Source organism: Onychomys torridus, chromosome 1, assembly GCF_903995425.1.
Source record: "Onychomys torridus chromosome 1, mOncTor1.1, whole genome shotgun sequence".
In the NCBI taxonomy this organism is placed as follows: Eukaryota; Metazoa; Chordata; class Mammalia; order Rodentia; family Cricetidae; genus Onychomys; species Onychomys torridus.
This window is the reverse complement of record NC_050443.1, coordinates 40,950,343-40,963,744: the sequence shown is the minus strand read 5'-3', so window position 1 is coordinate 40,963,744 and position 13,402 is coordinate 40,950,343. Positions and strand designations below refer to the sequence as shown.

Genomic DNA, 13,402 nt, shown 5'->3' with positions numbered 1-13,402 from the left:
TCTAAAACTTGATATAAAACCTATTTCTGAAGATGCCACATACTCAAGTCATAGAACATGGATGGAGAAATCAAGCTAGTAAAGTCCTGGAAGCTTCATCCTTCTGGCTACCTTTCACAGCACTGGAAGGTGCTTTGAACACTACTGTTGGAGAAAAGTACTCATCTGACTTACCCAGATGTAAAGTCCACAAGCTACAATAACTATGGACTGGACAAGAAATGCCCACTGGTAAAATAGTGTCAAGGGCATCCAAATACATTTCCGACTAGATTTATGTGTTTTTTTTTCCCATAAGAATTCATACTTGTTAGTGTTAACTGAGCCAAAACCCATGGCCAGTTAGGTCATAGGTCCTATGGGGAGATTGTGATACTATTATTCTGCTAAATTGACATAGTAATAAACTGCCCTGTAAATACTAATCTTTATATCCATAGATTAGCACATCTTCCACTCCCTATCAGAGAAGATTCTTTGTGCAGAAGATAGTAATTAATGCAGACACACACAGTTGGTCAGTGTGAACAGATTAAAAGACTATGGAATGCTTGGCCCTAAATGAGATATTTCCTTCATAGCTCCTCCTCCCCAAACTCAGGAATCATGATGTAAGAAGGGTGGAAAGATTTAATGATTTGGTAAACCAGAGATAGCAGGATGAGTGCTGTGACATGAATGTGTCCTTGCAAACATGAACTCATGGGGACTGTGACTGCAAGTAGATCTGCAAAACCCATGCCAGCCAAAATTCCAGCAAGGTCAGGGAAGGTTCAAAGTCACACCCCTAGTTGAGGAATCACTGGCAACTGGAGTTAGGGGGAAGAATCAGTTTTCCTTACACTGTTGTCTCTGAGAGGCTTACTATGATCCAGTAGACTATTCCTCACCCATGCACATATTGGCAGGACAAAGTGGACTCAGTGTGCTAAGGAGAGAGAGAGAGGGAGAGAGAGAGAGAGAGAGAGAGAGAGAGAGAGAGAGAGAGAAGGAGGAGGAGGAGGAGGAGGAGGAGGAGGAGGAGGAGGAGGAAGAGGAGGAGGAGAGATTGAAAACCTGAGTTTGAGAGAGAAATAGGGTGAGGAGGGATAGGGATGAAATTGGAAGGGAGTAAATAGGAGAGTATTTGAACAAAACACATTATAGGCATGCACGCATGAAATTATCAAACAATAGAACTTTGAAGATAAAAATAGGTAATGTGAAAAACTAATACAAGTCCAGAATATAAAACTAGAGAACATTAAATTTAGAATACTACTTTGGCAAGAAGGGCTGTATTCATGAGTAAGTTCCTTGTATTTGCTATATACACTTTGTTTCCCACAAGTGTGAATAATTATTTGAATAAAGAACAAGGGTTCTTTGGTTGCAATATGGTTTTATGAAGATTTGGTATTTTGTAGTAAGTCAGTCACTAGACAGTTCTGGCTTATCTCTGCTGAGCTGCTTCTAGAAGCAAAGCGGATGTCTTTGCCTGTGAGACCCAAGAACAGCTGCATATGAGCACTCTTGGAGGAGTGGGTTGGCCTGGGCTCTGGGAGGCTCTCTCTGTAGCTCATCTCTGTAGCTTATCCCCAGCTCCCAAGGCACTGCTGACTTATCTCATGCAATGGGACACAGATTTTATTTTTTTAACCTTGGGAGTTGGGGCACCAAACCTTGCTCTGAAGGTGTGGCATCTTGCTTCCCCACATGGGACATCTGTGAAGGATTTTGGCTTGGCCTCTGGGGCAGACATGCTAGCTTAAGTGCAGGGCTGAGGGACAGCATAGATGCACATGTTTCAATTGAACAGCTCCTGTGTTGCTGTGTCTCTGAGCACCCCTCAGCTACCATCAGCCACTTGTATCCCTCCCAGTGTGGTAGCTGCTTGCTGGTGTTGATGGCTCATCTCCTCAGATTTGAGACCCTGCAGTGCCTGGGGATGATGGCAATACTCTCACAGCTGTGTTCTGGGCGTATCATGGCCATATATCTGGGACTCTGGACTTAGGCACCCTTTTCTTCTTACCACCCTAAGCAGACCATCTCTCTCCCCATTCTCTGTCCCAGCATGGAGGCTCTGGTGCTCCTTCACCAGAACCTTGGACCCCTGAACCCCTATGTTCTGCTCAGTAGAAACAACTGCATTCTTCCCCCCATACCACATTGATTCCGTTAGCTTTTTAAAAATGCTCCCAACATTTCTCTTCTTCCTCCCACTGCTGAACAAGATGATTTTAATGTGGAATATTCTTCTCTGTCCTGTCGCTACTGTTTTCTGTTATCTCACTCAGGCTGACAGATCTTGGTATTGCCTACATTGGAGTAGGTCACATATTTGCTTTAAACCTTTCCCTAGGGACTATCTGGCTTATATAAAAAGTTCAATGCCTTACAGTGTCCTGAAGGCTCTACTGCCTTACCCTGCCCTCTTCATTATATTCCTAGTTCATTGTTTTAGGCATCAATGGATTGCTCCTATTTCAGGACCTTGGTGCATGCAGCCTCCTTTATTCCAAGGGACACAGAGCCACTCCTGAACATCCCTTAGATCCCCTACATGAAGCCTTAAGTCTCATTCTCTGACATGCCTCTGCTTTTCTTTCAGAGGAAATGTCTGCCCAGCACTTCCTGCCACTTCTCAGACTGAATCCTCTTCCTGTCACAGCACTTTATTTCCTCAGAGCATGGATCTCTTGAGGGAGGCACTTGGGTTTGCTTTCTACCCAGTATGTCCTAATTTTCCATTGCTGCTGATGTGACAAGCTATTAACAATTCTACAGATTAAAATAACACTTGTGTTGCCCCAGAGTTCAATAACCAGAAGCCCACGGGACTTGGTAGATTTGTCTGTCTCCTCTGTCTCACAAGGCCTGAATCATGGTGCTGGAAGGGTTACATTTTTTTCTCTGGACATTCTGAGTAGGCCTGCAGGTTTTTGAGGTGGGACAGAATTCAGATCTATGTGGCTGTGGTGAAGGCCCTTGTCTCCTTGCCGACTGCCACGTAGGGCTAATTTCCTCCTCTTTGGTGTTGTGGTCACTTCCACCAGCTTCAGAGCCAATGGCCAGCCTAGTCCGTTCTTCATTTGCAAATCTACCCCTGGGTCCTGGTTAAGAAAACTGTTTTTGACTGGACTGACCCTCAACCATAATGATAATCTGAGATAACCTCTGGCTTTCCACCCCATTGATTTCATTTCATCTGCATAGTATCTTTTGCCATGTAAGTAACAAGTCAGCAGACATGACCCTGGACAGAGCTGCCGTCTGCCCTAGCAGCCATCTCCCCTAGACAGTGTGGCCAGTGCACAGGGAAGGTTTGCAGTAGGAATAAGATTGGTGTGCTACAGCTAAGTGTCACTGTGTAAGTCAAGCAGTCATCTAAATTTCGGGTGGAGGTCCTGTCATCACCACATCCTAAAGATGAAGAAACTACAGCACAAAATAGGTGACCTGTCAAGGTCACAGGTCTGCTGAGATGGCAGACACTTGTTTCAGAGCTGACCCTATTCTTTAGTAGGTGAAAAGAGAAAATACATGATAACTGGCTTAATCTGTAGCGTATTTGGAGCATCAGGTCTTTTGTAACAGCAAGAGTCTGACCCACATGGTACATGTGTACCACCCTACATGCTTTCTAAGCCCTGGAGGTTGAGTCTCAACATCATCCCTTTTCTGTCTGCATAGTTATGTTTCCCACAGTGGAAACCACTCTGAACTTACCCACTTTCTTTCCCTTTCTCTACAGATGCTTACCCTAATTCTGAAGTTGTTTATGTTTGGACCAATGGTTCCACCAAGTCTGTGGTTGTGGCAGAAGATGGCTCCAGACTCAACCAATACCACCTTATGGGGCAGACAGTAGGCACTGAGAACATCAGCACCAGCACAGGTATGAAATGCTTTACTTGTTGCCTGGGGCTAAGGAGCATCACACCTTCCATGGCTCCATGTCCTACTCTGCAGGACTACAGACCCCATGTAACTACTCTGGCTCCTGTAGACCCTCTTGAAGCTTGACAAAGGGGCACCAGCTGCAGTGACCTGGGAATGGAGAGGCCATTGATCTGTGGTTCATGTGGCATCTGTGCTGTACATGTGGGTCCTGTCTGGAGGCCCAGTGATCCACTTATATAATATCCTTCCCCATTCCTAAGAAACAAGGTAATCTCTGCAAAGAGGGGGATGCCTCCTACTGGCTGTTCCCGTTTCCTTCCCTGAAATTCTCAAATTTCCCTGTGGCTGAATCTGGGAAACTAAACTAGCAGTAGACAACGGGTAGCTAAGGTGGTAATAAGGAGACAGATGCAGTTAATCATACACACACACACACACACACACCAATTTGTCTCTGTAGGGTGGTATAGCTTGGCCAAAGGAATACCATGCACTTGACCTGCACAACTTTGAAGTTCTATGGCAACACCTCCCCTGGCTGAGGGCCAGCATGCTAAGCTATCACCAGGTTGTGGTATTGGCAAACGGGGGATGCAGCCTGTTTCCTCATATAACAGAAGAGCAGAAGAGAACAAGTCTTAAGGGATAGACCAAGCCATGATTGTGAAATGTAGTTCAAGCTTCAGAGATGCCTGTGACTAGTTTATTAATTGTTCACAGTCAAGCAGCTGGCAGGATACACACACCACAGGCACACTCTTCTTTATATCACATGTACCTGCCAGGGCAAGGTCCTACCCACCAACAGCACTGAGCATCCCTGAGTGATAAAGAGAGACTGAGATGAGAGTACCATGCCACAGTAAGAAAGTAGAATTTCACATCTGGTTTTATAGAAAAGAAAGGAAAGGTATGTAGCAGAATTTGGGGTCCTGATACAGGGTGCTGCCTTTGGGAACACTTTCATACAGTTCTTTAACATTTCATAACAGAGGCTCTGTTCCAACCCATATTCTACAAAGACATCATTTTAAAAGCATTGTCCAGTTTTGTTACTATTAGCTCAAAAATAAAGACAAGAAGAATTGAAAGGATAGTAATTTCACATCCTACTGTATTTTGAATGGCATTTCTTTTCTTCAAATGTTATGGAGAAACAAAATTTGATCATTTCAAAGGGACTAGACCTTATTACTAGACATTTATCTATCTTTATCTCTATCCCTCTTTCTGTCTTCTGCTTGAAAGCTCTCAGCTGCAGGCTATTGGAAAAGCACCAATATGTATAGACATTGCTTAGAACTTTGGCTCCTTTTCTGTAAGAAGGCATTTTTTTTTTTCAACCTCTCTCTGACCTGTGACATCATAAACACATGTCTTGGGGGCATCTATAGCAGCCTTGCTAAGCTATGGATTTTGGTTTAAGAAGCCTCCAACATGCCAATGCCCTGTCTACTATCCCTTTATAGGCAAGCCCACAATTGGAGTTTACACCAGAAACCTCTCTAAGACTATGCTTCCACGATCATAATAATTCAACAGCCCAGCCCCCAAGCTTTGTACTACTCATTGACGAAATCTCTAGACCATCTCACAGCCTATATTTCTCAAAGCATTCCTCCCACCTCTAGGGAGACACATACACTTGTCCAGAAAACCTCACTTCACAAATAGACCCACAGCCCTCCCACTTCAGCTCCTTACCAGTTAACCATTAGGACGGCATCATTCTCAGCAAAAAATGGAAGATCCCCACTTGCCTCCCACATAGCCAAGCAAATCCAGAGAAGGCAATGAGACATTGCCCAGGAAATCCAGTTTAGAACAACAAAGGACAGTCTCTCTGCTGGGTAGCAGACAGGATGAGCTTCCCAGATCTGTGGCCTGCCTGTGTGGCTGTTTCTTCCTCTCTTCCTGGGCTGGGAAAGCACCAGGCCTTGGCAGACAGTAGCTGTCCTGTCTCCCTGGAGCTCCACAGCTGGAAAATAGGGAGGATCTGTTCATCCCCAGCAGGGCTCTGGATGCCTGATTTCTATCTGCAAAGGCTAAATCCTCAGATCCTGATTGCTATAACCTGCAAAGTGGTGAGGGGGTGGGGGCAGGGAGCATGACACAGATTGACGGGGATTAATGAAACACATAAATCTGATTTTTTCCCTAAAAAGCGTGCTCCAGCAAGGGCCCTTCAGAGGCTGGGGTTCACAAGATTTGCTTATGAAATGACCTTTAAGAAAGCCAGGCAGCAATTCCTAGAAAAACCCCAAGCTAAAAAAAAAAAATAATCACAGCACGTATTCAGGGGACCTAGTGCAGACCCATGCAGGTTCCATGATTGCTACTTTCGTCTCTGTGAGCCCCTATGAGCCCTGCTTAGTTGATTTGTTCAGCCTTGATATGGAGGTTTGTGCCTAGTCTTATTGCATCTTGTTATGCTATGTTCCATTGATATCCCTCGAAGGCCTGCTCTTTTCTGAAGGGAAATAGAGAAGCAGTGGATCTGGGACAGGGGGAGGTTGTATGTGTGTGGGAGACTGGGAGAAATGGAGGTGGTAGTTGGGATGTATTGTTTGAGAGAAGAATACCCAAACAAACAAATAAAATCAGGCAGCTGGCATGGTGCCCAGTCCCAACTGACATATCTCCAAAGCAACCCCCACACTCAGGGACAATCATGGAAGTGGAAGCAGAAAGATCCTAAGACTCAGAAGTCCAGGAAACCTACTCTAATAAGAAAGTGCATTCTGTATATGACAGGGATGTTGCACAGATGAACTCTCAACAGCATTGATTGCCTGAATAGGATCAACTTATGATGATTGACACCAATTGACATAACATGGACAGGGAAATCCCCACCCCTAGATGATGAGCCCCAGGTGGTCAGTGGGTGCTCAGAGAAGGAGAGCCAGTTTCCTCCAGGGGTGAGCTCCTGTATAAGTGGTCCAGTCCCATTGGTCAGTCCTGGACACACACACACACACACACACACACACACACACACACACACACACGGACAATGCTAAACAGACATAGTAAGTTGTATATACATATTTGCATGTACATATATGTTCATACTGTAACAATTATAACTAAAGAAGGTATCATGAGTTTTGGATGAGAAGTTGGGAAGAGGGGGTCAGAAATTAGGCAGAAGTTCTCAAAAAATTATTAAGCAAGCAACAAAAATGAAATTTAAAAAAAGCTCAGGCACCCTCTGCTACCAGCTACCTATACAAATAACCCAAATAAACACTAGTTTGATTAAAAGCAGAGGAAGGGAGCATTGTGAACTCCTCTAGGGAGGGCAGTAACCCTGGCCCTGGGAGGAGAACTGATCTCCATGATTTGTGTGTCTGCAGGTGAATACACAATCATGACTGCACATTTCCACCTGAAGAGGAAGATTGGGTACTTTGTTATCCAGACCTACCTTCCCTGCATCATGACAGTCATCTTATCCCAGGTGTCCTTTTGGCTAAATCGAGAATCTGTCCCAGCTAGGACAGTTTTTGGTGAGTACCTCCAAGTCAGGCCCTGACATTGGTATCTTGTGATTGTTCTAAGCAATAACTAATGCCATGGCTACATTTGAACTGTGTATTAAAGGAATGACCCTTGTTAGGTAGCATCGCAGAAAGGGAACTGGGAGATGGGAGTGGGCTCATCAGGGCAGACAGGTTTATTCAGGAAAACCTGGAATGTCTCACACCATGCATTTAGTTAGAGCACTCTCTTAGGGGCTAGGGGGTCTTACACTGAGCTAGGAGGAGGAAAGGGAGAGCAGAGGCTATGTGGGGTGGCAGCTGGCTAATCTCTTCTTTTGCAACAGGATTTGTTTTAAGTGAGGTTGTGTCTCAAGAGCTTAGAATGTGCTGCACCACATCACGCTGTTCTCAATTCTTAAAACATCTGTTTTGTGGAACACTCTGTGTTTCTGGAAGCCAGGTGTTCAGATTTAAGACGCTGGTGCAATTGTTTTATCCTTTCCCTATATTGGCACTATTTGGAGGAGGTGGAACTTTTAGGTGATGGAGTCTTATGTAAGTCAGACCATTAGGGTTATGGCCTTGAAGAGGACTGTGGGTCTTTGTCTCTTTGCTTCTTGGTCACCACAAAGTGAGACACTTTGTTTTTTTCCATGCTCCTGCCATGACTGCTGTTCTACTTCAGGCTCCAAATCAACAGAACCAACTGACCATGACCTAAGACCCCTGAAATGTAAACCAAAGCAAACATGTCTTCTCTTTAAGTTAATTATCTGAGGTATTTTGTGACAGTAATGGGAAGCTAGCTAGTATAGATACCATATTTCTATTAGGGCCTATACACTGTGACCTGGGAAATAAATTGAACAAGTAGTTAAAATTTTAAAATTAAAAAATAAGGTTTCTCTTTGAACAAGAGTTTGAGGAATACAATTTGTTCTGCTTAATAATTATTTCCGTTTTAGAAGACCTTTAGTCATTAGAAGACCCTTTGAAGATGAGAAATTATAAGCATCCCTCCCTCCTCTTTTTTTTTATTCCTACTTCCCTGCCACTAGAGATCAAATCCAGATCCTTATGAGTGGTAGGAAAGTAGTTTACCACCAAACTACACTCTTAGGCTGGACACAGTGGTATTTTCCCAATTTTCATGTGGTTCCCTTTGAAGTGTGCACCTCAGTCTAAGATCTTCCACAAAATACACTCATTCCATTGTATGTACACTATTACATTCTCCATATGGTAGTATGGAAACACACTTCCAGCCATCTGTGACTGCAGGTACGACATTCTCATATTCAGCCAACCACAGGTAGAAAATATTTGAAATGCCATCACATCTGAACTAAACATGTACAAACTGTTTTTCTTGCTATATTTCCTAAAAATATAGTATAGAGATGCTTTATTTGATGATCACATTATATAAAGTATTGTAAAAAGACCTAGATATGGGTCATTTTATATATATATATATGACAGTCTGAGGGTTCTATGCAGAGGTTGTGCTATTTTATATGAGACTCAAGTGTTTATGGATTTGAGAATCTGAGGCGGTCCCAGAACCTCTCCTCAACAGACTCCAAATGGTGACTAGCAAATTACTTTTCCTGGATGCATGAGAAATGTCATCCCAGGGGAGACAATAATGACAGACCAAAGAAATGATTCCACTCAAACCTATCTTGGTGAGCCAGTGAGTTTCTTATCAGGGTAACTTACAGGATCATAGGTGGGAGTTTACTTACAGAAGCAAGCTGATGACACATGAGAGCTGCATCCCTGTCAACATGCAGGCAGTTCCATAATGAACCGCCCCTCCTTAACAATGGTTCTCTACTTATATAACCTGGAGGAAGAGCCTGGTGACTCTTAAAAATTTCAAGCTTCCTGAGACTTGTAAGTTTCTGACACAAATTTCTGAGTCTTATGGGTCTCCCAGAAATGAATGTTTCAATTCAGAGGAAATAGCTATGTAAGAATGATACTATTGAAGAACAATCTAGAAATCATCATTATGTGTCCTTAAGATATTAGATACAGCAGAATCAAGCTGTATATAGGGAATGGTTTGACTTTCTCTCACCTTGAAGTTCCCTAGCTGGCTTTCTGTACTCTAACATAGTACCTGTGTTTATTAATCCTAAAAGAAGAAAGATTTGTAGTTCGGAGTTTTTCTATACCCCAGCATGCTGTTGGTTAGGACAAATCTCTCCCATTCACATCCCCCAAGTAAACATACAGAGGGATATATTAATTAAAACTGCATGGCCATTAGCTCAGGCTTGTTACTGATTAGCTCTTGCACTTAAATTAAACCATAATTCTTATCTATGTTTAGTTACATAGCTTGGTACCTTTTTTCAATTCTGCCTTGTTATCTTGCTTCCTCTATATCAGGCTGGCAACTCCTGATTCTCCCTTCCTCTTCCCAGAATTCTCCTCTTTCCTTTCTCTGCCTATACTTCCTGTCTGGCTACTGGCCAATAAGCATTTTATTTATCAACCAATCAGAGCAACACATATTCACAGCATACAGAAAGACATCCCACAGAAAATATTTCTTTTAGCTCACAGTTTTAGAAATTTTTAGTCTGTGGTCATTTGTTTGTGTTGATTTGGGGCCTGTGGCAAGGCAACACACCATGGCAAACATATACACCTCATGGTGTGTGTGTGTGTGTGAGAGAGAGAGAGAGAGAGAGAGAGATAGACAGAGAGAGAGAGGGAGGCAGACAGACAGACAGACAGACAGACAAAGACAGAAGGATGGACAGAAACAGACAAAGACAGGGACAGTTAGATGGAGAGATAGAGACAGTGAGAGGCAAGAACAGTGAGCGGCAAAGATATAGACATTGTCCTAGTTAAGGTTTTTATTGCTGTGAAGAGACACTATTACCACAGCAATTCTTACAAAGGGAAACATTTACTTGGATGGCTTACAGTTCAGAGATTCAATTCATTATCATCATAGTAGGATGGGACATGACAGCATGCTGGTAGGCACTGTGCTAGAGAGAGAACTGAGAGTTCTACATCTTGCAGGCAACAGGAAATGGTATGAGGCACTAGGAATGGCTTGAGCATATATGAGACCTCAAAACCCACACCCACAGTGACACACCTCCTCCAACAAGGCCATACCTACACCTCCTAATAGTGCCACTTGCTATGAGCTTATGGGGGCCAATTATACTGAAACTACCACAGACACAGAAACACTGAAAGACAAAGAGACAGAGACAAACAGAAGCTGGGCCCCAATATCTCATTTTAGGGCATGACCCTCCCCATGACTGGAAAACACTATGCTACTCTCCACCACCAGGAGCTGGGGACCTAACCTTTAACACTAGTGATCTTTGGGCTGAGATTTGTCTAACCCATTACACTCACTCTCCTCCCACTTAAGAAGGTATACTAAAAGCAGTTTTGTAGGTTAGTTGTGACAACATAGGCTCATATTTGTGTGTATTATGAAGTACAGTTTTCACACTAGCGCCTACATCTACAGTTTTCCTTCCTCAATAGGAAGATGTTTACACGTTCCTTATCTTGAGGGTATATAAGAAGTGCAAGAGTCCTGGGCCTCCTGGTCATCACTCTACTCCCAGTTATCAACTTCCTTACCATGACCTAACTTAGAATATATAATCAAGGTATGGGTATTGGTTCATGGCCAGCAGGCACTCACTCACCAAGCTGATGGGCTAAATAAACTCTTTAGGTATTTATTACTTAGGTAGGGCAAAGCATGAACAATACTGCCAGTAATAGTCTGTTTCCTCTTGGAGATTCCCAGTGCATGTTCAAACATTAAATACCTGAGAAGAGGCCTGTCTGAGCATCTGCACTGAACTATTTTGTTAGCATAAGTCATTGAGTGGATTGCTAAGAAAAACCATGATGTAAAATCAGTGTCTCCCTAGGCATTAATTCCACATAGGTTCCATGTTCTGTGAGTTGCAAGTCTTCTAGCTGCTGTCCCACCATAGGCCCTACAGTGTCCGTTGTTGTACTAGTTTCACATGGCTTCTGTAGAAAGTGTCTGGCTTAGAAACATAGCTTTGCTGTCTTGTAGCTCTGGAAGGTTGGAATCCAAGATCAAGATAGTAGCAGGGTTCATCCTGAGACTTGAAGGAGTCTCTTGTAGGTTTTGTTTTGTTTTAGTTTTTGTTTTTAACTCTTTGCTCTTTGTGGGCCCACCACCCAGCTCCCAAATAAACACATGATGGTTTATTCTTACTTAGAAATGCCTGGCCTTAGCTTGGCTTGTTTCTAGCCAGCTTTTCTTAACTTATCCCATCTACCTTTTTCCTCTGGGCTTTTATTTTTCACTCTTCTATATACCTTTCTTTACTTCTTACTCCACTGCTGGCTGTGTGGCTGGGTGGTTGGCCCCTGGAGTCCTCCTCTCCTTTCCCTTTTTCTTTTCCCTCCCTCTTCTTCTCCTTCTATTTGTTCTCTCTGACTGACAGCTCTGCCTATTCCTCTCCTGCCCACCTAGAGGCCATTCAGCTCTTTATTAGACTAACCTAGTATTTCAGACAGGCAAAGTAATACAGCTTCACAGAGTTAAACAAATGCGACATAAAAGAATGCAACACACTTTTGCATCATTGAACCAATATTCCACAGCATAAAAGAATACAATACATCTTTAACTAATATTCCACAACAGCCTCTGATCCAGGAGTCTGCTCTGGCTTATGGTAGGCCTAGAGTTCGTGCCTGCACACTACTAGTGTTTGCCCTGTGTGCATGTTTAGTCAGAATTTCCTCTTTTAAAGAATGTCAGTCACACCGGATTAGGGCCCACACTGTCTGCTGATCTTATTACTTCTTCAGAGCCTAGTTCTTTATAAGGTCACAATCCTAGGTAGCTATGATTAAGACTTCAGTGTGCCAATTTGAAGGGCATCGCAGTTTGAGCCATGACAGGTACATTCCAGCCATATACCATACACAAGTCCACGTCACAGAAGTGTGGAAGAAGACAGACTGTCTAGATTGTAAGAGTCCCCAATCCTGACTCCAGAGATGTGTTGTTTCTTCACCAGGTGGGAATTGGGGCACACTGATAAGTGGCTGTAAATCTTCAGCTCTTCCTGCATGGTGGGTACAGTACACCCTATGCAGCTTAGGTCAGAGGCAGACCCTTGTCTGGTAACACAGATCTCCCCACTGTAAAGCCAAGCATCCTGGCTTTGCTGTGAAGCCACTTCAGTGTCTCTAGAGCCACATTGACTCAAGCAGATATTGTCTCTGCTTTGAGGAAGGGAAGTTCCCATCCTGGTGCAGTGATACCCAGGTATCTCCAACATCTCTGTGTGGTCAGCGTACAGGAAAGGAACACACTGCATCATTCTGTCCCCACCCACTGCTTACAAGGTACACAGAAAACCTCTATGAGGCACACTGAGCCCTGTGTGAAGATCACTGCCACTTTTCCAGTGTTCTTGCCTCAGTCCCACAGAGACATACCACTCATCCAAAGCATCTTTGCAAGTATCTATGATTTCCCAGACCTATCCATATAAAGAGAACATTGTTATATAGAAATCATACAAAACTACATGCCCTCCTCGATTTGTATTGAGGAGGAAGGGGACAGTGGGAGCAATTAGTTAAGTAATGTTTTCACTGCAGAAAATGTTGTAATCACAGGCACATTGAGGGAGAAAGGAGTCAGCCGAGGATAAAGAACGAGGCCTGTGTTCTGTCATGTTCAGGGAGGGAGCTCTGGAAAAGAACACTGGTTCCTGTTCCCATGTTGTCTTCTGCTTCTCCTTGTCTCCCCCCTCCCCACTGAGCAGGAGTGACCACAGTACTGACCATGACCACACTCAGCATCAGTGCCCGGAACTCGCTGCCCAAAGTGGCATATGCCACAGCCATGGACTGGTTCATCGCTGTCTGCTACGCCTTTGTCTTCTCTGCTCTGATTGAATTTGCCACAGTCAACTACTTCACAAAGAGAGGATGGGCCTGGGATGGCAAGAAGGCCCTGGAAGCAGCCAAAATCAAGG

At 43.7% G+C, this 13,402-nt stretch overlaps 1 protein-coding gene across 9 annotated transcripts in view; it reads left to right on the top strand.

Annotated features, from left to right (window-relative positions):
* Gabra5 (gamma-aminobutyric acid type A receptor subunit alpha5) overlaps positions 1-13,402 on the top strand; it is a 105,824-nt gene that overhangs the window by 78,457 nt on the left and 13,965 nt on the right. For all 9 annotated transcript variants that reach the window (XM_036207139.1, XM_036207115.1, XM_036207122.1 and 6 more), the window contains 3 exons: positions 3,737-3,880; positions 7,245-7,397; positions 13,190-13,401. In XM_036207139.1, coding sequence (XP_036063032.1) covers positions 3,737-3,880; positions 7,245-7,397; positions 13,190-13,401 — 509 coding nt within the window. The remainder of the gene's footprint in view (positions 1-3,736; positions 3,881-7,244; positions 7,398-13,189; position 13,402) is intronic.